Source organism: Trachinotus anak, unplaced genomic scaffold, assembly GCF_046630095.1.
Source record: "Trachinotus anak isolate AG129_WGS33_773 ecotype Australia unplaced genomic scaffold, CSIRO_AGI_Tana_v1 ptg000016l, whole genome shotgun sequence".
NCBI classification, from domain to species: domain Eukaryota; kingdom Metazoa; phylum Chordata; class Actinopteri; order Carangiformes; family Carangidae; genus Trachinotus; species Trachinotus anak.
In genome coordinates, this window is record NW_027273867.1 from 16,225,850 (window position 1) to 16,247,874 (window position 22,025).

General features: G+C 40.3%; 2 protein-coding genes and 3 non-coding genes across 5 annotated transcripts; all 5 read left to right on the top strand.

The window, feature by feature from the left end:
• The first annotated feature begins 5,172 nt into the window (after nt 1-5,172).
• trnah-gug (transfer RNA histidin (anticodon GUG)) lies at nt 5,173-5,244 on the top strand. Its single transcript has one exon. It is a non-coding gene; the product is annotated as a tRNA-His (tRNA).
• A 465-nt stretch (nt 5,245-5,709) lies between these two features.
• On the top strand, nt 5,710-5,781 carry trnah-gug (transfer RNA histidin (anticodon GUG)). The gene has a single exon. It is a non-coding gene; the product is annotated as a tRNA-His (tRNA).
• Nucleotides 5,782-7,582: 1,801 nt separating this feature from the next.
• Nucleotides 7,583-15,984, top strand: clptm1l (CLPTM1 like). Its single transcript, XM_071500303.1, has 18 exons — nt 7,583-7,844; nt 8,679-8,898; nt 9,087-9,181; nt 9,566-9,755; nt 10,001-10,188; nt 10,437-10,515; nt 10,851-10,968; nt 11,087-11,181; nt 11,356-11,440; nt 12,002-12,105; nt 12,367-12,432; nt 12,829-12,879; nt 12,982-13,064; nt 13,174-13,208; nt 13,313-13,368; nt 13,590-13,634; nt 13,785-13,900; nt 13,992-15,984. Exons 2-18 carry the CDS (start codon nt 8,734-8,736, stop codon nt 14,074-14,076), a joined length of 1,656 nt encoding a protein of 551 aa, XP_071356404.1. The 5' UTR covers nt 7,583-7,844; nt 8,679-8,733; the 3' UTR covers nt 14,077-15,984.
• Nucleotides 15,985-16,670: 686 nt separating this feature from the next.
• Nucleotides 16,671-19,369, top strand: rplp1 (ribosomal protein lateral stalk subunit P1). Its single transcript, XM_071499265.1, has 4 exons — nt 16,671-16,881; nt 17,952-18,026; nt 18,765-18,876; nt 19,243-19,369. Exons 1-4 carry the CDS (start codon nt 16,810-16,812, stop codon nt 19,323-19,325), a joined length of 342 nt encoding a protein of 113 aa, XP_071355366.1. The 5' UTR covers nt 16,671-16,809; the 3' UTR covers nt 19,326-19,369.
• Nucleotides 19,370-20,382: 1,013 nt separating this feature from the next.
• Nucleotides 20,383-20,455, top strand: trnav-cac (transfer RNA valine (anticodon CAC)). The gene has a single exon. It is a non-coding gene; the product is annotated as a tRNA-Val (tRNA).
• Nucleotides 20,456-22,025: the final 1,570 nt, after the last annotated feature.

Genomic DNA, 22,025 nt, shown 5'->3' on the forward strand with positions numbered 1-22,025 from the left:
CCTTAACAAGAACGCTGGCACCACTGACGGAGGTGTGATTGAAAAGAGAAGCATCAGTAATGATTTTTAGTGTGGACCACTGGTTCCTGTGTATTTATGCAGCACTGCTGGGCCACAAAAGAAGCATGAAGGAATAAAAGATTTTCATGGGGAAACGTGGTTGGAAAACTGTCTTTGTGTCTGATCTATGGGACCCCACACAATATATTCCATATTCTGCCAACCTGTTGCCATTGTGCTGAATCTTCAGCCGAAGACAAATTAGCATTTAAATGAGGCAAGTTATTTTCCTTTTACTCCCGCTCTAAATTACTAACGCAGTAGCTTTGACTGAGATGAGAGGAGGGAGACTGGTGGCTTTTTTAGTGTTATTGACCCAGAAAAGGTTGAGTGAACACGCTCAGTCTTTTTCAGCAACACCCCTGCGTCAAACTCACAAAGTTACACTCACTCACAACTGAGAGCTGCGGCTCAGTAGCCTACAACCACAGCCCCCAATGTCTGGCATGGAACAGCTTGACTGATGCAAGCTGTCTTGCCTAAAGGACCACTCCAATGATTTTCAGCCTTATCTGTACAGTGTTGGTGTCACACAGAGATTCTTTAATGCACCTTTACTCTTGGCAGGACTCTCTGTATCTTGTAGGAAGGCTGCGTTCATGTCCCTGAATCCTGCAAAGGATGATGCAGTCCTTGGCTAATAAGCAGCAAGAAAGCATTATTTTCTTCAAAGTTTAACCTCAGGAGCAAAGTATTATTAAAGATTTTGCCCATATTTAAGAATATTTAAAACAAGGCTGGGATTGTATTTAGGGGATTCAACGTGAGAGGCTTGAGTAAGCATCCCTTGACCTCATGCAGCCTGTGAGAGACAAGGCAACAATCTTCTTTCTTGATGTCGTTACTGTCTACCTCACCACTGACGGCTCTCCAGCTGCGTCACCGCTCCCTCTTGTGGACTTTATGTGACAGTCCTGTGATGAATAAAATCATGACAGACATTTATGTGACCATTACTTTGACAGACAGATGAAGCTAGCAGTGTTAAAGTTAAGTATTACACGTTTGTAAGGGGCTTTAGAATAAAGAGTCATCACAGCTCAGCAATAGAGATTACAGAAAATCCAGATTGGCCCTGTCACATCTGGCCTCATTTTGTATTGATATTTCTCAGTAAATCTGACATTTCCAACATGCATCTAAACTTTGTGGGTCAGTTTAGTTAAATGTATGTACGTACATAACACATGACTGAATGTAACAACAAGAAAGGACTGATCTGATGAGTTTTTGACATAGATTGTGTCATGGGTCGGTCTAATGCAATATATCAAACAGAGAGAGAGAGTCACTGCACCTGAAATCCCCACAGCCACAGGGTCAGTTCTCCCCTGCTGGTGTGACTAACCTTTGCTCCACCACCTAAGCTTTAATCAAGGTTCTGCAGAAGTCTGGCACATATAGACCTTTGCTGTTGAGTGCAACACACATGTACCAACTTATAACCTCACAGCTGCTGGTTGGAGCTAAAAAAAATGGCAGCAGTGTTTCTTGTCATGTCTGTAGCACCTTTAACTTTGCTGTTATTCAGTATCTTGGTGCCTCCTTCGTTTGCTGTTGCTGTGTTTCATAGGCACAGAAACTGTTTACTCTTCCTCAAAACACACTAAAACAATGCATAATGTGTTGTATATTTTGACATATCCAATTTCATTTGCTTTTTTAATTTTAAACTTTACATACTGCAGCTCTAAGTCTAATTGTGTTCGACTACTCCCATGCTTGTGAACGGTATCAAGTCCCTTAATCTGGATGAAATAAGTTCATATTATGTGGATCTGACTAAAAAAGTTTGATTCAGACAACTATAGAAAGGTGATGTATCCATGAAAAAGCAATTTATTCAAATAAAGTGAACAAGTCAGTGGGGAGTGGGCTTGTGGAGAACAAAAGTCGATTGAAAATGGAAAGTGGACAGGGACACATTCTCTCTGTCTGGGAGGTCATTTGGAAATAGAGTGCTGAGTAGCCTTCTCTCTGCCCCTGATCTTTTTCTCTCTCTCGATTTCTCTGCTCTGCGCCCCTGACTGTGAAACTCCATAAAGAGTGATGGATGTTGATGGAGACACATGCAGTGGTGATTATGGATCATCGCGGAGTATCAAGGAAGGACAGAGACAGACAGACGGAAAGGGAGAAAGAGAAAGAAAGACCGCAGGCTCAGAATGGTTAATGACAGGACTGATTTTTGAAGATGGAGCTGTTGCGCCACTAAGTGGTGAAACGTTTAACTACTGCAGCCAAGCTTACAAAAATGCATGATACTGTTTAGGATAAATAGCAAGCTAAAAACATTTTAGTTACAACTTTGAAACAAAAACAATACCATACTCAAAATCAATTTACTTTTAACAAACGTTCCATCTCTAGCAGGATGAGCTTGATGCTGTCCCCAAAAAGGACAGTATCTCTTGTCATATTACCCAATAAAATATCAGAGCTTTAGTGTGAAAAGTGCTTAGATTCTTAATTAGGTAAGAGTACCACAACACTGCAGAAATACTCCATTATAAGTAAAAAAGTATCATTGGAAAAATGTACATTAAGGATCAAAATTGTTCCATACTCATTATAGAGTAGAACGGCCCCTGTCAGAGTTATATTATCACATATAAATGGATTCTTACAATAATAATTATTATTATTCATGCAGAAATGTGACTACAACTGTTAAACAAATGTAGTAGATTCAAAACAATATTTGTCTCTGAAGTCTAGTGGAGTAGAAGTACAATGTTGCCGAAAATGGAAATACTGAACATATAATAATAATATAATAAAGTGACATTAACAAATGACTTTTCATGAATAAAAGTCAGAAGAGAAGTGGCATAAAACTCTCCGTCTGGGTGCTTCAGAGTTGGGATGCCCTGAGAGCAGAAACTCCAGTCACCTTTCAAACTGGGAGTGGGGGACAGCGAGATGAACCTGCTTGAGGATCTCTGCCTCCTCTCCGGATCACAGGGGACCAGGAATTCTGCAATTTAGCTAATGTATGAGACTTAGGTTTCCTGAGGGAAGGGAACTAGTACTTCACTGGTGCGGGATAGGCCGAAGCCTTTTAATCACTTCTGACAAGTAAATGGACGTGGGATGTGTCAGGGGAAAGTTCTGCCCTTCACCTGGTCATATATTTAAAATGGTGCCATTTTTTTTCTTTTAATTTCTCTCCTCTCTACTGCTCTGGACATACTTTTCCGCCCAAAGGTTAAGAAACGCAGACTGAGTGTTTCATTGCTTTGGGAAGCTTGGTTGTAATGGTTCTGGTAGTTTAACTACTTTACATACATTTTAATCCAGTGGCTCCCAAACTAGGGCTCGGGCCCCCTCAGAGAGGCAGAGAATCATGGCCCTGGCTATGGCTCCAGGTTTTTTTTCCCATTCCCTTGCGTTTCCTTCCCTTATCAATGGATTCTTCACGCTGCCACTCATCGCCTGCCCGCCTCTCATTCATCTCTCCTGCCCTGTTTTCCCATCAGCGGATTCACTGCCCTGCCATTCATCGCCTGCCCGCCTCTCATTCATCTCCCAGCCTTCACCTTTACCTGCTCTGCCACAGTTCCCTTTACAATAAATCCAGCTCTCAACTTGCTCACCTGTGTCTGTGCTCTGCTCCTGGGTATGAACAGAGGAAAAACAAAGTTCTGCTACACAAATCTGCATTCATCTTTCAGACTTTGAATTTTAGTGAGAAATATTGCTACTGCTAAAGAAAAGATATCAGGACATGGGGTGGGGGTGGTGTCAGTGGGAGAGCAAAGACTCGTGGGCTGATACATCTAATAATATGCACCAGCAGATTTATGAAGTGATGTTCAGCTGGGAAATTTGCCCACAGAGCACTTCCAGGATGACGGTGCTCAGTATGTGTATTCCACATACAGTGTCCTGATGGCAGAGACACTGGGGTTACAGGGGTGCTCAGACAAATCATAGGCCAGTGTCAACACTACGCCTAAGACACTTCACCCTGTGTGTTAACTGCAGGAGGTCAAGGAGCGAGGCCGTGATACACGTAATGTAAGATAAGCAAACACAGAGAGCTGCAGGAGCTCGATTAAGACTGAGGTCAGTGCCACTGGCCTGAGCTCACACAGGCAGGTGACCTTCCTCAGCACAGGAATGATTCATGGCTAAAGTAAAGTCGATGTCATTTAGGGACAAAATGTAACCGGTTAAATGTCACAATACAGATGAATGGCTGTTTCAAAGTACTAAGAATATTTCACGGGCAGAGCAAAAGAAAATCACTAAAGCACTGTTAAGTCATAGTTTTTCTGCCCTGAGGTTACATCAGAGAAACTGGTATTAGCTGTTAAATTATTTTAGCTCCAGGCTGCCCTCCACAAATCTCAATCGACAGCATTATCATTCTTGCTCTCTCTGCTTTACACATGACCTCTGCAGAATTCTTACATGTGGAATATGTAATGTTTTTTATAACCTGTGCTTTCAATGAATATAAATTCAGGAAACAATTCCCCACATTATTATGAGATTATATTCTACTGTAGTTATTTGGTTCTAGTTATTTCTGCATAATGCCCACAGCCCTGTAATAAACAGGCCATGGCTCAGTTTTTATGTTTGGTTGGGCCTGCTGGGTTCGAGTGGGTTTGCTGGGAAACACCCAGGTGGACAATAACAGTGTGGGAAGCTGGAAAATATGCAGCACATCTCCTTGCCTTGGTGTAGGAGGCACAGTCAAGACAGAAAGGTCTTACACAACTCAAGATGGTTATACTTGGATTAACATTCATCATCTCTAAAATACTGTGAATGAGTCATTATACACTAATGACAACCACCACACGATTTCTGTCCATCCGTTATTTAAACCTATGCCAGATGCTAATCAAATATTAGCATGCACTCCTTAAAATATTGTATAAGCAACATTTTTTTTATTGGCACATATTATTTCTTGAAATCATGTCATTTTTTTAAGGACACGAAATCAAACACACGAAATAAATATAAATATACTAAATAAAAACTTGGCCGTTAGGTACATTATTTGTCAATTTAAAACTTTTGTGACCTTAATTAACCTACACGTAATCCCATCCGCTCTCTTTTGTGAGGGGGGAGGGCCACCAAGCTTGGTGGCGCGCCGTGATCGTATAGTGGTTAGTACTCTGCGTTGTGGCCGCAGCAACCCCGGTTCGAATCCGGGTCACGGCAGCTTTTTTCTTTTTTTTTTTTTTTTTTTTTGGCAGAGAGAAAAGTGCATAAGCGAAGACATGATGAAAAGCGTGTTGCCTCACATCCAGGTTTATCCCTGCTCCATAGAAAAAGGTGGCGGAGACAGGGATGCTTGCGGATAAAGCAGCGTGGATGCTTTGCGCTCAGAGGCACAAATGTATGAGCCAAAAGATCAAGTAAGACTTAGTAATAATAACAGACGTTCACACGGAAAAAACTAACCATGAGTAATATTTTTTATTTATTTATTTATTTTTACCGCATTTCACCTAAAGAAATCTGCACAATGAGAGAAATCTGCTCTTTTTTCTGAATTAACGAGATTATAATGATCTGTTCCTTCAGAAAAACAGAGCAGATTTTATGCACCACGCTTCCGTGCAACAGAGACTCTGTGATCTGTGAATCATATGTCGGCAGGAGCTCTGTCAGGCTGGGTGGCGAGCCGTGATCGTATAGTGGTTAGTACTCTGCGTTGTGGCCGCAGCAACCCCGGTTCGAATCCGGGTCACGGCAGTCTGTTTTGAACACCACCCGGATGATGCTGGTATTTCTGTGCAAGAAAAAGACTCATTAACAAAACTGCTACATCAAAGTGACAGCGGCTGTTGTTGACACTGGGACTCAGGTGAGTCCAGCGAGTTTAACGTCAGACTGACACAACCAGGAGCACGAATGAAACAGGTGACATCGGTGGCCTTCATAACGACCAGGCAGGGGTTTAATACCTGCGTCTCCTCATCAGTCAGTCAGATCTGAAGAAGCCTCTTTGATGAGAGGTGAAACGTGTTCAGGTATCTACAACCAAGTCCAGTTGCCCTCAATTCAACTTTTCTTGGATAACCATGACCTGGATGATTGAGAATCTCCACTGTCATCATGATTGTCCCAACCTGGCTCAAAAGGACAAGAGGGTCCATACATGCTTTGCATGCATGCAGGCTGAATGAACCAAAGGCAATGTAGAGTATATTAATCAGTAATAAGAAGACTGATTTAATCCACAAGCTTATATAACTGCCAGCAGGGGTGTTAGACCTCATACAGATACACTTCCTGCTTCACTCCCAAAACTGCAAAATGGACCGCTCACAAGGGTCAGCCCAAACCAGAGGGGAAGACGGCCATCACAGTGTCACCCAAAGATTCAGCCTCATCTGTGTTTGCTGTATTAACTGATTGGTTTGACTACCATCGCAATTAATAAATATGTTAGTTCATTCAACTTTCATTCACAGAGTGGTCCAGTCAGAGCAGTTTCACTGTCTGTTTCACAGATGCCTTGTGCACACAGAGCCACAGCAATACAGTTCTGATGAGCAGAAACCATACACTGAGACAAACACACTCACAACTTATGAACTGCAGCTAAGAGATAAGAATAAATGGTAAAAGGATAAGAGGAATTATGCTAATATTAAACACAGTTAACCCCATTGAAGATTGAATCAAGCCAAGGCAATCTTACACTTATAAAGAGATAAAAGATAAGGATAAAATATATACACTTGAACAGAAAATGGGATCTACACTTCAGTCAGGTCTCTCCAAATAGGGCGCAGTCAGCGGAGGACTCAATAAAAAATTTAAATCTGCCAAAGAAACCATCTGATCCATTTTCAGATCCTGGATGCAGTGTATTCTGTCTTGATCTTGTAGAGGAACTCTGAGTTAAAACCTGTCAAGACCTAATTTGTTTTATTTTGTGTTTATTAAATTGCTAGATTTCATTTGGTCAAGTAATTAACATAAAGATAAGATTGGATAATATAGTAGTCCATCATAGGAGAACATAAACTGCAGCTGAACATAATCTTTAGTCTTACACTAATTCTTTGATTGATTGTTTAGTGAATAAAATGTCATAAAATGTCATAACATGCCCAAACTTATTTCCCTGAAGACCAACTGAGTACTAATTTGATGTTTTGTTTGACCAACAGTGAAAACCCCAAAGATATTGAGATGACTCTAATTTAAAATTACGAAACTGACATCATCATATTTGACAAGCTGTCAAATGGTACCAGTGAGTTTAATTATAATTTCTCCTGTATTGTACTGGATGGTTTCTGGGTGCCAGGGGAAATGAAGCTACACATTCATATGCTCCTGCCTGTGTGTGTAGCCTACTTGTGTTTACCCTGTTTTTCTAACTTAAAATAAATAAATAATTAACTGTACTGAAAAGTCTGATAAATGTTAATAATTTGTATTATTCGGGCTAAATAACAATCTCTTCAAACGCAGTCCACATGAGCGTGTCTCGGTGACGTCAAGTCTCGCGTTAATACACCTAATCTCGTCCAGGGAAAACAAACCAGGAAGTGAATGGCGGAAATATAGATCCACATCACGCTTTCAGTTCACAATTTTTGGCCAGACCTGTTTTTCCCTTCAATGGAGAGGTCAGAGGAGTGAGGAGAGGAGAGGAGGCAGATGTCTTCAGGTGAAAGCGGTGGGCGGTTTTGAAGAAACGATGTCGTCCCGTTTAACTACCTGGCAGAAACGGTGAAGTGAATGGACGGATAGCCACCAGCCAAGGTCCTGTGACTAACAACCTGCAGGATTAAACACCGGTATGTTTAACTTTAAAGTCTCACTTTTACCTCTATTATATGCAACAACGTATGAAAGGAGAAACAAGGATAAAAAAAATAAAAAAAAATCCGATGACGCTGACGCTACATTGGATGAGTTGAAGACTGCAGATTTCTAGAAACATCAGAAACGACCTGCGACCCAGGAAAAGCAACCATATGGACAACTTTACCGCAGGTTTCTCAGAGTTTAAGTAACTTTGAGGACCTTTAATTGTGTCAAGCTATCAGTCACCACAAGCATCAAATAACTGGTGGCTATTTACTGTAACCTCAGGCAAATGAGTCATGAATCTGTGGTATATTAGTCTGTCTATAACTCAACCGATGTGCTCACAATAAGTCTGTTTCTTTGAAACGACAGCTGCATAAATCCATGTGAATATGATTTTTCTGTCAATGTCAGGCCTACACTCTGTATGATTAGATGTTGGGCCCTGCTGTCAATTCATCTTTCATTTTTAGCCAGTGGCCTACAGTATACCTACCTTTCTACATACCTCTGGGCTGATAATGAATAAATAAATGTACCTTTTACTGGACACCTGACACTGACAAACAGTGAAAAGGGGGTAGAAAGAGGGGTTAATGAACAAATGCTTACTCTCGCCTCCATGCTTTCATCCGAGTATGAATTTTCTTCTGTTAATTCTCCAAGCCCACGCCAGGAAACTTAAGTGATGTAATTTAGGAATTTTTCTCAACTCAGCAAATCTCGATTCGTGGCTTCGTTAAGTCATGTCAAATCATATCAGATCCCATTTAAACATCATACTACACACTAATCCTCCATCTGTGGTGCCTCATTCACAGACATATGGCCCTGCTCCTCAGCTAGCCAAGGGAGACAACGACACAGCGCAACATCATGTTTCTGAAAACATCGTTCACCTCCCTGATCGTGGGGGTGTTTGTAGTATACGTACTCCACACCTGCTGGGTGATGTACGGGATAGTGTACACCAAACCCTGCGACAGCCCCAGAGTTGACAACTGTATCACGCCCTACCTGGCAGGGAACCCGAAACTGCAGGTCAGTATCTCATCAGTTTCTGATTGATCAGTTTTGATTCCTGTTTGTCTTCTGTTCAGCTGTGCGTGTGTGGGTGGTTTGGTTTGAGTGGCGGTGGGTAGGAACAATGCTAGTTTGAATAATCATTGTAATATGTTAAAAAGATAATGTAATAATAGCTGTGATCTATCTCTCTTCGTGTTTACTAGTTGAGTATCTACACTGCACTGCGGCCCAATGGAGAGGGAGGACATACCCTGATCCACAAAGAGGAGAAATTTGATGTCGATAGCAAGTTTGAGAGGTTGGTGCAGCTCACATTGAAATTAATTGTTCCTGTCCTCAGATCTGATGTGTTAAGTGAAAAATGTTGTAACAGTGGTGTTGCCTAAATTCATTATAACAATGAGTTGTAAAACACATGCAGATCAATATTTCAGGTTTTTAAAGACACAATACAATACATAAGCATGCAGTTTATCTGAAATGACACCAGTGTAATGCATGCATAACCATAAGACATATTCTGACATGTAGTATATCCATATAAATCTTAAGATTATGCTATTTTTGCAATAGTATCACACGGGGCTTTATAGCAGCTGTCGGTCAAAGTCCATTGTAGACTAAATTATGAAACTGTTTTAAACATATTAACTTAATCTTCTTTCCTCTCTCTTTCCCCCAGGGCAGTCAATGTCTCCCTCCCTAAGAAGACCCGTAACAATGGAACTTTATATGCACTAATATTTGTCCATCAGGCTGGCATCACTCCTTGGGAGGATCAACGACAGGTCCACTTGGTGGCTAAGCTCACCACATACATGGTCCCTAAACCGCCTGAAATCTCTTTGATATCTGGAGAGGATATAACACAGGTATGTGTTACAGGTGATCAGGTTTTCTGAATAAATACATGGATGTAGAAGGAGAGCAGGACCACTTTATCTGTCAGAAAGATACCGAATATGCTTAAACACTTGCTTTCACATAGGTTATGATTGCAGTGTTTCCTTTGTTGTTTGTTAACTTTGTTCTAATCTCTTTTTGATGTTGTTCTGAGGATACTTAAGAATTTGATTACAAATCTAAACTTTTTTTTTGTATTTTCTACATGATGCAGGGTCAGAGAGAAGAAACTCAGCGGAAGAAACACGGTGATGGTAACTCTGCAGCAGAGGGTGGAGCCGCTTCCACTTCAGATCACCCAGTTGCACACTGGCGTTCCCGTCTGACACTCAACATTGTCAGCGACCACTTCCTGTTTGACAGAGAATACCTGCCAAGTGATGTCCACAGATACCTCAGAGTGTAAGATCATAAATAAACAAGCACACACACAGACACACAGTGCTCTCAAAGAATGAAAAAGCATTGGTCTGGGCATGTTTTAGGAAGTACAAGGAATGTTAAATACAATGCACACTGGTAGATTCAGTCAATTTTGGACAGAATACAGATTTGAATGACGTGGTTATACTGGGGTTTTGGTTATACTACTAATGGATTACCCAGACTCCAAAAGACATCAGAGGATGTTTTGTTTTTCTGTGTTTCAGATTCCAAAATGGGAAAAAGATGGTGTATCTACCTCTGCTGTTTGTTGATGAGCTCAGCAACCGGGTCAAGGACCTTGTGGTAAGTTTGAACTTTTAAATAAATATTATGAAATACACTGCGACAGTCTGTCCGGTAGTTTCCCAAAGGCTGGTTTTAAATTCACAGTTTTTGCCTTTCTTGTTAAACTTTATTAGAGTAATATGCAAAAACTTGTTCACTAACTCCACGATTCAAGGCTGGTATCCCAATGTGTTTTCAACGCCCTCAGCCATGAACTGCTTCCTGCCTCAGGATAATATACAGTACTTGATGAACTGTTTTGTGTGTGTGTGTGTGTGTGTATGTATGTATGTGTGTGTGTGTGTGTGTGTGTATGTGTGTGTATGTGTGTGTGTGTGTGTGTGTGTGTATAGGAGATCAACAGTACCTCCACATCGCTCCCACTGACCATCTCTTATGACTCCATCTCTCTGGGGAGACTACGCTTCTGGATCCACATGCAGGACGCTGTTTACTCTCTGCAGCAGTTTGGTATGCTGCTCGCTCTCTTTCACACACCCACACATGTACACAACACAAACATAGCTCTGTATCGGTGCCCTGGTCTCTTAATACCATGTATTTCTGTCTGTCTATGTCCATGCTGCAGGTTTCACAGAGAAGGATGCTGATGAGATTAAAGGGATCTTTGTGGATACCAACCTGTACTTCCTGGCTCTGACCTTCTTTGTTGCTGCCTTCCATGTCAGTCTGACTTCAGAGCTCTACATCACATCATGCTTAAATAGAATAACACTCAGAAAAATGCAAATATTGTAACGTTGCCCAATTTTCCAACTTGTAAAACGTTTACCCATTCAATTTACAACCTCAAAATAAAAGAAGGACAAACATGTGACCTGTCGCTTGCTTTTTCAGCTTCTCTTTGACTTCCTGGCCTTCAAGAACGACATCAGCTTCTGGAAACAGAAGAAAAGCATGGTGGGAATGTCAAGCAAAGCGGGTAGGTCACCTTGCAAAAAACACAATATAGGACAGGGAACAAAATGCTAAACAGAAACCTTATGAAAATTGTGTAAAACAAGTGACTCTACAAGAAACCAGGCATCATCTGTGTGTTGTTGTATTATCTGACTCAGTGAATCAGGGCTGCTGAGTGGCCAGATGTTGCATCCTGCATCCTTCTACTCACCTTGACAATCTCAAATGCATTAAAATCGGCAGCAGAGTAAGAGATGCTCTTGCACATTTGCTGACAGCTAAAGGCAAGAATTAGCCATCTGCAAAATGTTCTGTCTGTACTTTATGATTCTGAATAGTTTAGCCAGACTTCTCTCCTGCGCTGGAACTGTGTTATTCCACAGGTCTGGTCTTGTGAGATGCTTGATTTATGGATATTGATTGTTTTAAGTCAGGACAAGAATATTGGAATGGACAGAGTATGATACGCTGGATTAAGTGTTACCCATACAAAGTCTAGACCAAATGATTCATCAGCAATGTTTCACAAATATTGGCAAAGCCGTGACAGTATAAAACTTTGTGTTTGTGTTCTGTCTTTCAGTGCTGTGGCGATGTTTCAGCACCATAGTGATTTTCCTCTATTTGTTTGATGAGCAGACCAGCCTGCTTGTCCTTGTACCTGCTGGGATCGGCACTATCATTGAAGTAAGCGCATATATACTGGAAACACATGCTCGTAAATCTAATACTTCCATAACTACACAGAGACATTAACATTATATTGGCCTTTGCATTACTTGTGGCTGATACAGCTGAAAATTATTTTTTTTAAAAATATTTTGAATGCAGGGTTAACTACAATGAGGTCAAGTGTTTTGTGAATTGAATGCCATCTTAAACACCAAAATTAATATTTAATATTTTCCACATTAGGACAGAGCTGAATTTTGTTTTATTTTTTTGCAGGTGTGGAAAGTGAAGAAGGCCTTTAAGATTCAGGTTTTCTGGAAAGGAGGCAAACCAACATTCCTGGTAGGTCTAGCCTATGTAGTTTTCCTTCGAGGTAAATTAATTGTTATGAGGACCATCAGAGTGACACTACTTTCTATCAGTAGATTTTGTGCATTGTTCATTTACTGCAGCTGCAATAAAGCTTTCTTCTTACTTATTAGTTACTTATTACTATGGACTGAAGTAAAATCAAAGATCAGCTACAGGAAATACAGTCACAAAAAAAAACATGTTGACGTCAGTGATTGGCCTTGTTATGAATTTAAGTGGAAAATGCTACAATGGACAATGCCTCTAATTAACAGATAGTGTGTGTTATTGTCTCTGATTTTTTCCCATATCTACTGACTTCAGTTTTGCAGATTTAAAAAATGTATGTATGTAAAAGTATGTGTCCGTGTCTTTTCTGTGCAACAGTTTGGGAAATTAGATGAATCAGAGAGGAGAACGGAAGAGTACGATACTCTGGTAAGATACAGGCTCACACATGCATAGACACCTAACCATAAATAAATAATCATATAGGGCAGGCACGTAAGCTAATCACCACATGCCTTGTGATCTCTGTAGGCCATGAAGTATCTGTCATACCTCTTGTACCCACTGTGTATTGGAGGGGCTGTATATGCTCTAATATTCCTACGATATAAGAGGTAGGTGTGTGTATGTAACCAGCACAATTTTTACTAATAATGTAATAATGCCATGTGTCTTCCAGTCGTTACCTGTGACCTTGATTGTATGTCTCTCTCCCTCTCATAGCTGGTACTCATGGTTGATCAACAGTTTAGTGAATGGTAAGATAAAACTCCTTTTATCTAATCAATGAATTACTTTTTCCATTGCTTTATGTTATTTAATTATGAAGAAAATGTTAATCAATACGTTCTGTAATTTACAGGTGTATATGCCTTCGGCTTCCTCTTCATGCTTCCTCAACTGTTTGTCAACTATAAGGTCAGTTTATCAGACACTGTGTTATCCTCCATACTATTTTAAAAAGGGGTAATAGATAAAATAAACAGTCACATATGATTTCAGAGGGAGACAAAAGGATGACATTGCCAAAACAAATGCTAATGCTGGCAAAACACAACATTGTTCAGATGTTTCTTCCAATTCTTAGAAACCAAACACACGGTAAACTAACCTTTTCTTCTCTGTTCTTTATTGAACAGCTGAAATCTGTGGCCCACCTGCCCTGGAAAGCTTTTATGTACAAGGTGAGAGCAAAATTAGATTAGTTAAAGGACTGCTGAACATGTTTTTACCAGTGGCTCAGAGAGCTGCTGTTATATTGTTGACTGATGATTTTGTCACAGGTGATTGAGCAACATGTTGAATATTAATTGATGTTAACTGATCATTACCAGGCCTTCAATACCTTCATCGACGACGTGTTTGCCTTCATCATCACCATGCCAACGTCTCACAGACTGGCCTGTTTCAGAGATGATGTCGTGTTTCTCATTTACCTCTACCAGAGATGGTACATGGACTCACACACACACCAAAAGTTGCCGGCAAAATATTCCCAACAATTTTCCAGTCTAAATCTCTGCTACTGTCTCCCTCCCCAGGCTCTACCCAGTGGACAAGACAAGAGTAAATGAATATGGGGTTTCTTACGACGAAAAGCCCAAAGGAAAGACTCACAAGGACTAGAGAGGAAGGACAGGTTATTTGGCTTCCATGATGTGGTATCTGCAGGTTTTGTCTCCTGCCCAGTGGTCTCCACTGATCTCATCTGGCATCAACTGAGCTGGTTTAATGGTCCGGGTGCAAAGGGGAAAAATGTTGTTTCTGGTCAGTTAGTTGTAAATGGTCCAGGTGCATTGACATCCTTGTGGTTTGTGACTTTTTCACCCCGTCCCATAGTGCAAAGTGTTCAAAGGGAAGGTCAACAATAAGCTCAATCTATAACTCCATTTAAACTGACGCAACAACATGGAAGAAATGTGTTTGTGATTAGTGTGAGTGGCCAGCACCCTGCTCAAGACCTGAGTCTACAACAGGTCAGGCGCTGCTCAATTCTGATATGAAATAGTACACTGATAACTATAGTAACTTTACTATAGTAAATATCTGTGGCAACTTTGAGCCCTCTTGGCCATATACTCTGCTCTCAGCTTTATTCCACACATCATGTCAGCTCACAACACTAGCCACATTCCTTGTCTGTTGTAATGCCTCTTTAGAACCGCTGTAGATATTGTATTTTTAGAATTTTAATTGACTTGTCAAAAAGGGATTATTATCATTTTAAACAATTTCATGTTCATAAATTCCGGTTGACTGACAGAGTACATTTTGAGAGGAGCCTGGTTCAGACTGTTTTGAGGAACTGACACTGAAACCACTATTAACCGTACACCATAAAACAAGAGCTGCTTGGTTCATCTGAGAGGCTTAATTCATCAAAACTACATAATCCAACTGTGTGTTTTACACCAGCCAGGATGACTGAAAAGATAACTTTCATATCAACTCAACATGGGTGTAACTGCAGGGAGCTAAAAATACTGTGCTTTGACAAGTATATCCCTATTGTTTCCTTTTTCAGGCACTACCATATTATTATTCCATAAGCACCAAGTCTGATACACCAGAGCTCTCTGAAAAATCAGTTTACCAGTCCTAATTATAGCTTGGATGTTGAAGTGAGTGCTATGTGCAAATGGAAACTGGTAATTATGGTAACTCCAATATAACATGAAAACTGCATTAGGAAAAGGTGGACAGTACTGAAACATGAGTGGATGTATTGTTAGCTGAGTTAAATGCAGAATTTGAGTGTTTTCCTAGAAATTATATGAAATTGTGCTGAAATTATTTATGTTTAAATGTTGCTCACTGAAAAGGCTGTTAACGATGTGCTTCTTAGAAAGCGTCAGTGTGTAGAAATTTCAAAATTTCAAAAAGTGAGAGTATATATCTGCTTAAAAATGACTTAGGCAGGAATTAAGGGAAAAAGTCACATTTAAAAAAAAAAAAAATCACAAAAATAGTCAAAAATTTCAAATACATCCTTTGATTTTAAGATTTTTAGTAATGTACCTTCCACCTACGGACATAACATCGCTGCAGGAGAAGTACAATAGAAGATTCTGTTGCCAGGGAGAAGAATGAATTGCCTGAACATTCCAGAATCTGCTGAGTTGAGCTGTCTGTCTCTTGCTATGTCCACAAGTTGAATGACACTGACATTTATTACACTGGAGAGTACCACCGAAAGCCATACTGTCCTTTACATCCATTCTAGTTTTGTAGTTTTACCTGCTTGAGTATTTTTTTACATATCAGGGCCAAGAAATCTGTCTGTGCCAAATGTGAGAATGATTCTTTGAATTGTTTGTGAGCTTTGAAATGGTCCATCTGATGTTTTTGAATAGATACTGACATTGTGAGGGGAAACAGTAAATGGTAAGACTTGTGGAAAGTATTACTGCATCTGGATTTACACAGTCACATTTTGATTTTTCTGCCATAGTTCTAATCTTATGTTCAGCCTAATGGTTTTACCTGTTGTGATGTTTGTTTTCGATTGAGATGAAATAAAATTAACTGACTCAACATGTTATCTGCAGTGTATTTATTATTATTATTATTATTTTTTTTTGGTTTTTGAAAAATTCTTAAGTACATGATGTATTCTTCAGTTTTAATTTTAAGCGATAATAATATATAGACTGACACAGTGTCAAATTCCTAAATATATAATAACTTCATCTTGTGGTTTGATCAAGTGCACCATATGCACATGTTCTGATTTTTAATACATATTGCTGACAAGTTTTCAACTGAAAATTCATTTGTTTAGAAGAAATTTGTGTAATTTTATAATTTATAAATAAATGTATAATTTATAAACGCATTTAAAAATGTATGCACATATTGTATTTTATTATCACATTTATTCTTGTCGCTAAATCAATGATGCGAGACTAAAAAATTGTTTACATACTATTATACACACACACACACACAAAGATTAAACAAACAACTACTACAGTATTATTTGAATGAATTGGAATAATGTTTGGCCACTTCAATTATTTTTTATTTTAATTTAGTTTGTTTGTTGTTTCAATTTAACGGAAAAAATCCATTCATGTTTAGGGAAGAAGAAAGTTTGAGCTGTCAAGATTGAAAGGCGACCCTATTTCAATTTGAACTACGTCTGTCGTCACTTTGTGTGCGTACTGACGTCACAGTCACGCAGCCCTGACGCAGAGTATATTTTTCAAGCTCCCGCCCTTCCCCCTTCCTTTTCCGCTGTAAGAAGTTATCGTGCCTAAGGTGCTCGGTTCTTCATCCGAAGCTAAGGCCCACAATCCGGCGACTAGCACCGTCAAATTTAGGCATCCGACGCTACAAATATAAAACCAACCATCTACAATGGCCTCCGTGTCCGAGCTCGCCTGCATTTACTCCGCTCTGATCCTCCACGACGATGAAGTCACCGTCACCGTAAGTGTCCCGGCGTTATCCCGACAGCTCAGCCGCCATGTCTTCAGTGGCCGCAGGGGAATATTGTGCTGGTGGCGAAAGCCTAACGAAAATCCGAGACAATGAGAACTTCACTGACTGAATGGGATATCTGTTAAAATACAAGATAAATACGAGTTAAAGTGTGTAGCTGTCCACTCAGCCCTGACTACCGGCCAAAATGGCGGCGCGCTTGTTGCCAACGTTAGACCACGTTTCTGTATCGGGAGCCCTCATGTTAGTTTTATGACACATGTGTTTAAAACGTACAACATGTGGCTCAAACTTTCAATACTCGCCGCATGTCTTTAACATCCTGACTGATAGCAGAGTTTGTAGATGTGCCCTTCGCTCAGTGGCAGGTGCTAGCTAATGCTAACTCCCCAACAGCACACAATGCTTTTATTACCAGAAGAAGAAGTTCAGTGTTTTTAGATTATTCGTGTGTCTTTCCTCTGCTTCATTCATGTTAATGCTGTAGTTAGTTACCTGGTGTTATCCTGACAGGTTGGTGCATGGATGCTGCCCAACATCAGTATGAAAGTACATAGGCACACAGCGTGATGTTGTATTTTAGCAATAAATAATAGAGTAGAGCCTCAAAGATCAGTTGATTAATCATTCAACCGATGAATCAACAATTTTAAGTTATTGGTCCCCAGCCTCTCAAACGTGACAACCTGAAGCATTTCTTTGTAGGACATGACAGTAAACCTAATATCTTTGAATGTCATTTAAATATGTTACATTGGGCTGCTGGAAATTATAACAGGAAATTTTCACCATTATATTTTGTAGAGGACAGTTGAAAATTAACTGACTAGTCAGGGATTAAAATGATGATTTTAATGATTGAAGTCTTGCCCAGATATTTAGAAACCATGTGACGTTAAAAGAGCAAACGTGAATTGATGTAATGTTAGGCAAATTAATGTGAAGCATGAATTAAAAATTTGGCTTACTAGCTTCCAATATATTTTGTGTACTGATAATAAGCTTAAACATGGTACAAGCTGTATAATTTTGCAATGATTACTGTCTTCTGTCTGCAGGAGGACAAGCTGAATGCTCTGATCAAGGCTGCTGGAGTCACTGTGGAGCCCTTCTGGCCAAGTCTGTTCGCCAAGGTGAGGGATGGACAGCAATTTCACATGCTGTTGTGCCTTGATGATTAATGTTAATTAAACCAGGGATGCTGCAGGTTTTTGGAGTAGTCTCTGCTGACTCAGATTTAACAGATAACACTCCTGTATACGGTAGAATAGACAAGTCGGGACAGTGTGTCTCTTTGCAGTTATCGAGAGCAAGAGATCAGTCGTTGCACCTGTAGTAGATCATTATGTGTGGGACTTGATGACGTAATGGCTCTGTAGTGTGTGAATTTCCTACATGTTACTTATATTTACAATCTCAAGCTCCTGTCTGTCATCAGTATCAGGTTTACTGCCAAAGAGGTTTTTACATTTGAGGAATTGGCTTTGGTAGTTTGGTGCATAATATAGACAGAAGGAAAATCTAAAAGATAAAGCAAACACAAGTACAGGTCAGGTAGCTTCAAATATGAATAGAATATTTTGAAGTCACCACTTTCTGAAGTAATGTGTGCGTGAGATGGTTTTACATTCAGGTACTGGTGGCTTAAAACATTTAAAATGACACTTGAAGTACTGATGGTATGTATAGAAATGTAGGAAATTAGGTTTTCTGTGTATTTGAGTTTGTACATGGATACTGTTGACTGACAGTACTACTCTATGTAGAGTAACCACAGTATCATGCCTAAAATTATCCAGCTCTCTGCATCACTCCAAAGAACAAGCACTTATGAATAACGTGACAGTGACATGTGGATGTTTTGCTTGTAGGCTCTGTCCAGCATTGACATCGGCAGCCTGATCTGCAACGTTGGAGCCGGAGGTGGTGCTCCCGCTGGAGCCGCAGCTGCTGGAGCTGCTGCTTCTGCTGGAGACGCCCCAGGTAACTAGACATGTTCATTTAGTCAGGGTTCTCCAGGGCCTTCAAATTTTCCATAGATTGTAAGTTAAGTGATTTTTGTTACTGGAACATTAAATTATGTGCTTACAGCCTGAAAAGACTGATCAATTTGCTAACTGGTATGAGACCTTGCTTGATTCAAAGAGAAAACCTTTCAGACAGGTTTTACCATGTAGGAGCTCCCTGCATACTCTGATCTTTTTGGAGCGTTGAGGGATAACTCGTCTCACATTTTTGGTCATGTGTCTGAATTGTCAGAAATATCAGAGCTCAACTGCAAAGGCGTTTGTGTGTATTATCTACATCTTTAACTGTGTTAACCATTGATCCTTTTTCTTGCCCCTGCAGCCAAGGAGGAGGAGAAGAAAGAGGAGAAGAAGGAAGAGTCCGAGGAGTCCGATGACGACATGGGCTTCGGTCTCTTCGACTAAAACAGCTGTTTTTGTAACAAAACACAATAAAAGTACAAAAATGAGCTGACTTGTTTGTGTTCTCTGCTTTGATCATGTCTGGTAAAGGCAAGGGTCACTTTTTGTCTATGAAGAAAATTTAACATGTTACATTAAGAAAAAAAATATATATATTTTTTCAGCACATGAAACTTCAGAGTGGTGGATGAATTGAGATTATAGCAGTATTTATATTCTGTAATTGTAGGACATTGATCAGTAGGGAAGCATAATTTATGCTCAGTGAGCAGTGTCAAGATGAGGTTTGTGCCAAAGCTAAGAAAATAAAATGCACAATAAGAAGTGAGCTGAGATAATCAAAGGACAGCATATAGACTTGATGCTGGCCCAGTGTAAGATTGCGGTAGTATGTCTATAATTAGTGGATAGACAATCAGAACAATAGTATTTTGGGTTTTTGTATTTTTGTCCTTCCCTCTAAATCACAGTAACAAGAGCTGACATGTCAATTGAATGATAAAGACTGGTGACACCTTCCCGTCGGACAGGTGCACCTGGAGCTGATCCTGGGCTCAGTACTGTATGGGACGGTGTAAAATCTGGTGAAGGTGTGTGGCTCGGCTCAGCTCAGCTCAGCTCAGCTCGCAGCCGCACAAACCTCCTCCACAGAGACACCCCGAAAAAGAGCCCATGATGCAGCCATTACCACGCGTGGAAAGGCTCCTGGGGGTTGCAAACCTTTACTATCATAAACCATTGGTAACAGCCTCTACGGTCCAGCGTGACAAACACTGCTTCGTATTAGCAGGCACCGGGCTCTGGAAAGCCACCACACCGATCCTCAAAGGCCCTGGCGCCCCGAAGCCCGGCAGGTTCACCCTTTCACAGGCCAGGCCCACAGCGCCAGGGCTCTGGATGAAGATGGAGGCAACATGAGATCCCCGCTGAGAGGGAGCTAAACATTTGATCGCTAGCTTTTATTTCTTATAATACTATAGAGCAATTTGTACCCACTACAACTAGCTGATGTTAAAAGTTGACAGGATTTATTCTCTTTCTCTCCCCTATTGAAACACAGGTTTCCGTAGTGTAGTGGTTATCACGTTCGCCTCACACGCGAAAGGTCCCCGGTTCGAAACCGGGCGGAAACATGTTTTTCATTTTTATTAATTATTTTTTTCAATTCTGCTGTGAAACCAAAGAAAGAACCGGTGAAAACGCTCCATTTTCCCCTAAAGTGCTAAATGAAACCAACCGGCTGCTCATAATGTACACATTAATATTATCTGTAAATGCATGAGTCCAGCTTCTCATCACACAGCTCAATCACCACACAAACTTTTTTTTTCCTTTTTTTTTTAGAGTCAGTTTTAACCACTAAATGTGAAATTAACATACTGTCAATGAAAAACGTTTTATTAGAGCCTCTGAGTCCAGCAGGTCAAACTATGACATTACACACATTTAAAATCCCTTTACGCCGTTTTGTCTCAGAATATCTCATTTCCTTTCCGGACTTAGGAAGTATTTTTTTTTTTCTGTTCAGCTATAACCTTGACATCAGCTAAAGTCCACTTTCCAGCTTTTTCCCAAGCTTTCAACAGCTCAGCAGATGTTTGCTTGGCTGTGGGAATAGTTGAATGATCTGGATAAAGGTAGCAAGTGGACCAAGTAAGTCCAACTACTCCTGTCAAGAATGAACCTTAACACTCAAACTACTCAGTGAAGTGTCTGGCCTACCATAATATGTGCAATAGTCTTTTGTTCTGTATTAATAAATGTATTTTTAAGTCAATGAAAATAATTCCCTCCATTCAAATCATTTGAATTTGGTCACTTACAATTTAACATACAATATGCCCAGCGTGTCAATATTCAGTATAATACTATTTGTATAATACTGTTTGTTACTATGTGGCCTGTGGGTAGACAAGTCTTTGCCATGTCTAATCAGACACTGCTTAATTCTATTTAGCCAAAATCTAAATAATTGTAGTGGTAAATCAGGTTTTTTTGAATGACTGAGAATGACACCTTGGTGCTTTACCTGGATCCAGAGCAGGAGGCAGAGTCAAGAACTGTGTGGAGACGGTTTTTCCATCTTCTAGCGGTGCTTTGTTTGGAGCTCTGTCCGAAGAGTTCAGTTTTCGTCTCGACAGGAGAATCTTTTTCCTCGTACTCTCTCCTTTACTCAAAGCGGTTTTCGTCCAGCTGCTCTACCATAAAGGCCTTGATGGACAGCTGCTGAGATGGTCGTCCTTCCAGGAGGTTTTCCCATCTCTGTGACCATTTGGTTCTCGGTCATCTCCCTGACTGAGACCCTTCTTGTCCAGTTACTCATTTTGGCTTCATGGCCAACTCCGGGAAAAGGTAGATCCAAACTTCTTCTATTTTGCCACCATAGAGGCCACTGTACCACTACGTCACAGCAGCGTATGTCTTGGTTTTTGTCCTGACCTACAGTGTGAACCGAGGGCCCTTATATACACAGGTGTGTGCCTTTCTAAACCATGTCCAATCAGTTCAATTTTAAACAGGTGGGCTCCAGTCAAGTTTTAATGAAGACACACAGAATACACCTGACCACAGTCTATCTTTCGTAAAATCTACAACACAGTGTTCAAAAAGTTTAGAAATGTCTATCATCTTCACAGGGGATATAAAGGCAGACAGAGACACAGGGAGTTAAAATGCTCCAAAAAAAGATGACTGCTAGCCACA

Coding starts and splice junctions, on each gene's coding strand:
- rplp1 (XM_071499265.1), top strand. CDS start 16,810: ATGGCCTCCGTGTCCGAGCTCGCCTGCATTTACTCCGCTCTGATCCTC. Junction 16,882..17,951: donor ACGATGAAGTCACCGTCACC/GTAAGTGTCCCG, acceptor TTCTGTCTGCAG/GAGGACAAGCTGAATGCTCT. Junction 18,877..19,242: donor TTCTGCTGGAGACGCCCCAG/GTAACTAGACAT, acceptor TTGCCCCTGCAG/CCAAGGAGGAGGAGAAGAAA.
- clptm1l (XM_071500303.1), top strand. CDS start 8,734: ATGTTTCTGAAAACATCGTTCACCTCCCTGATCGTGGGGGTGTTTGTA. Junction 10,516..10,850: donor ACCGGGTCAAGGACCTTGTG/GTAAGTTTGAAC, acceptor GTGTGTGTATAG/GAGATCAACAGTACCTCCAC. Junction 13,635..13,784: donor GGAAAGCTTTTATGTACAAG/GTGAGAGCAAAA, acceptor GATCATTACCAG/GCCTTCAATACCTTCATCGA.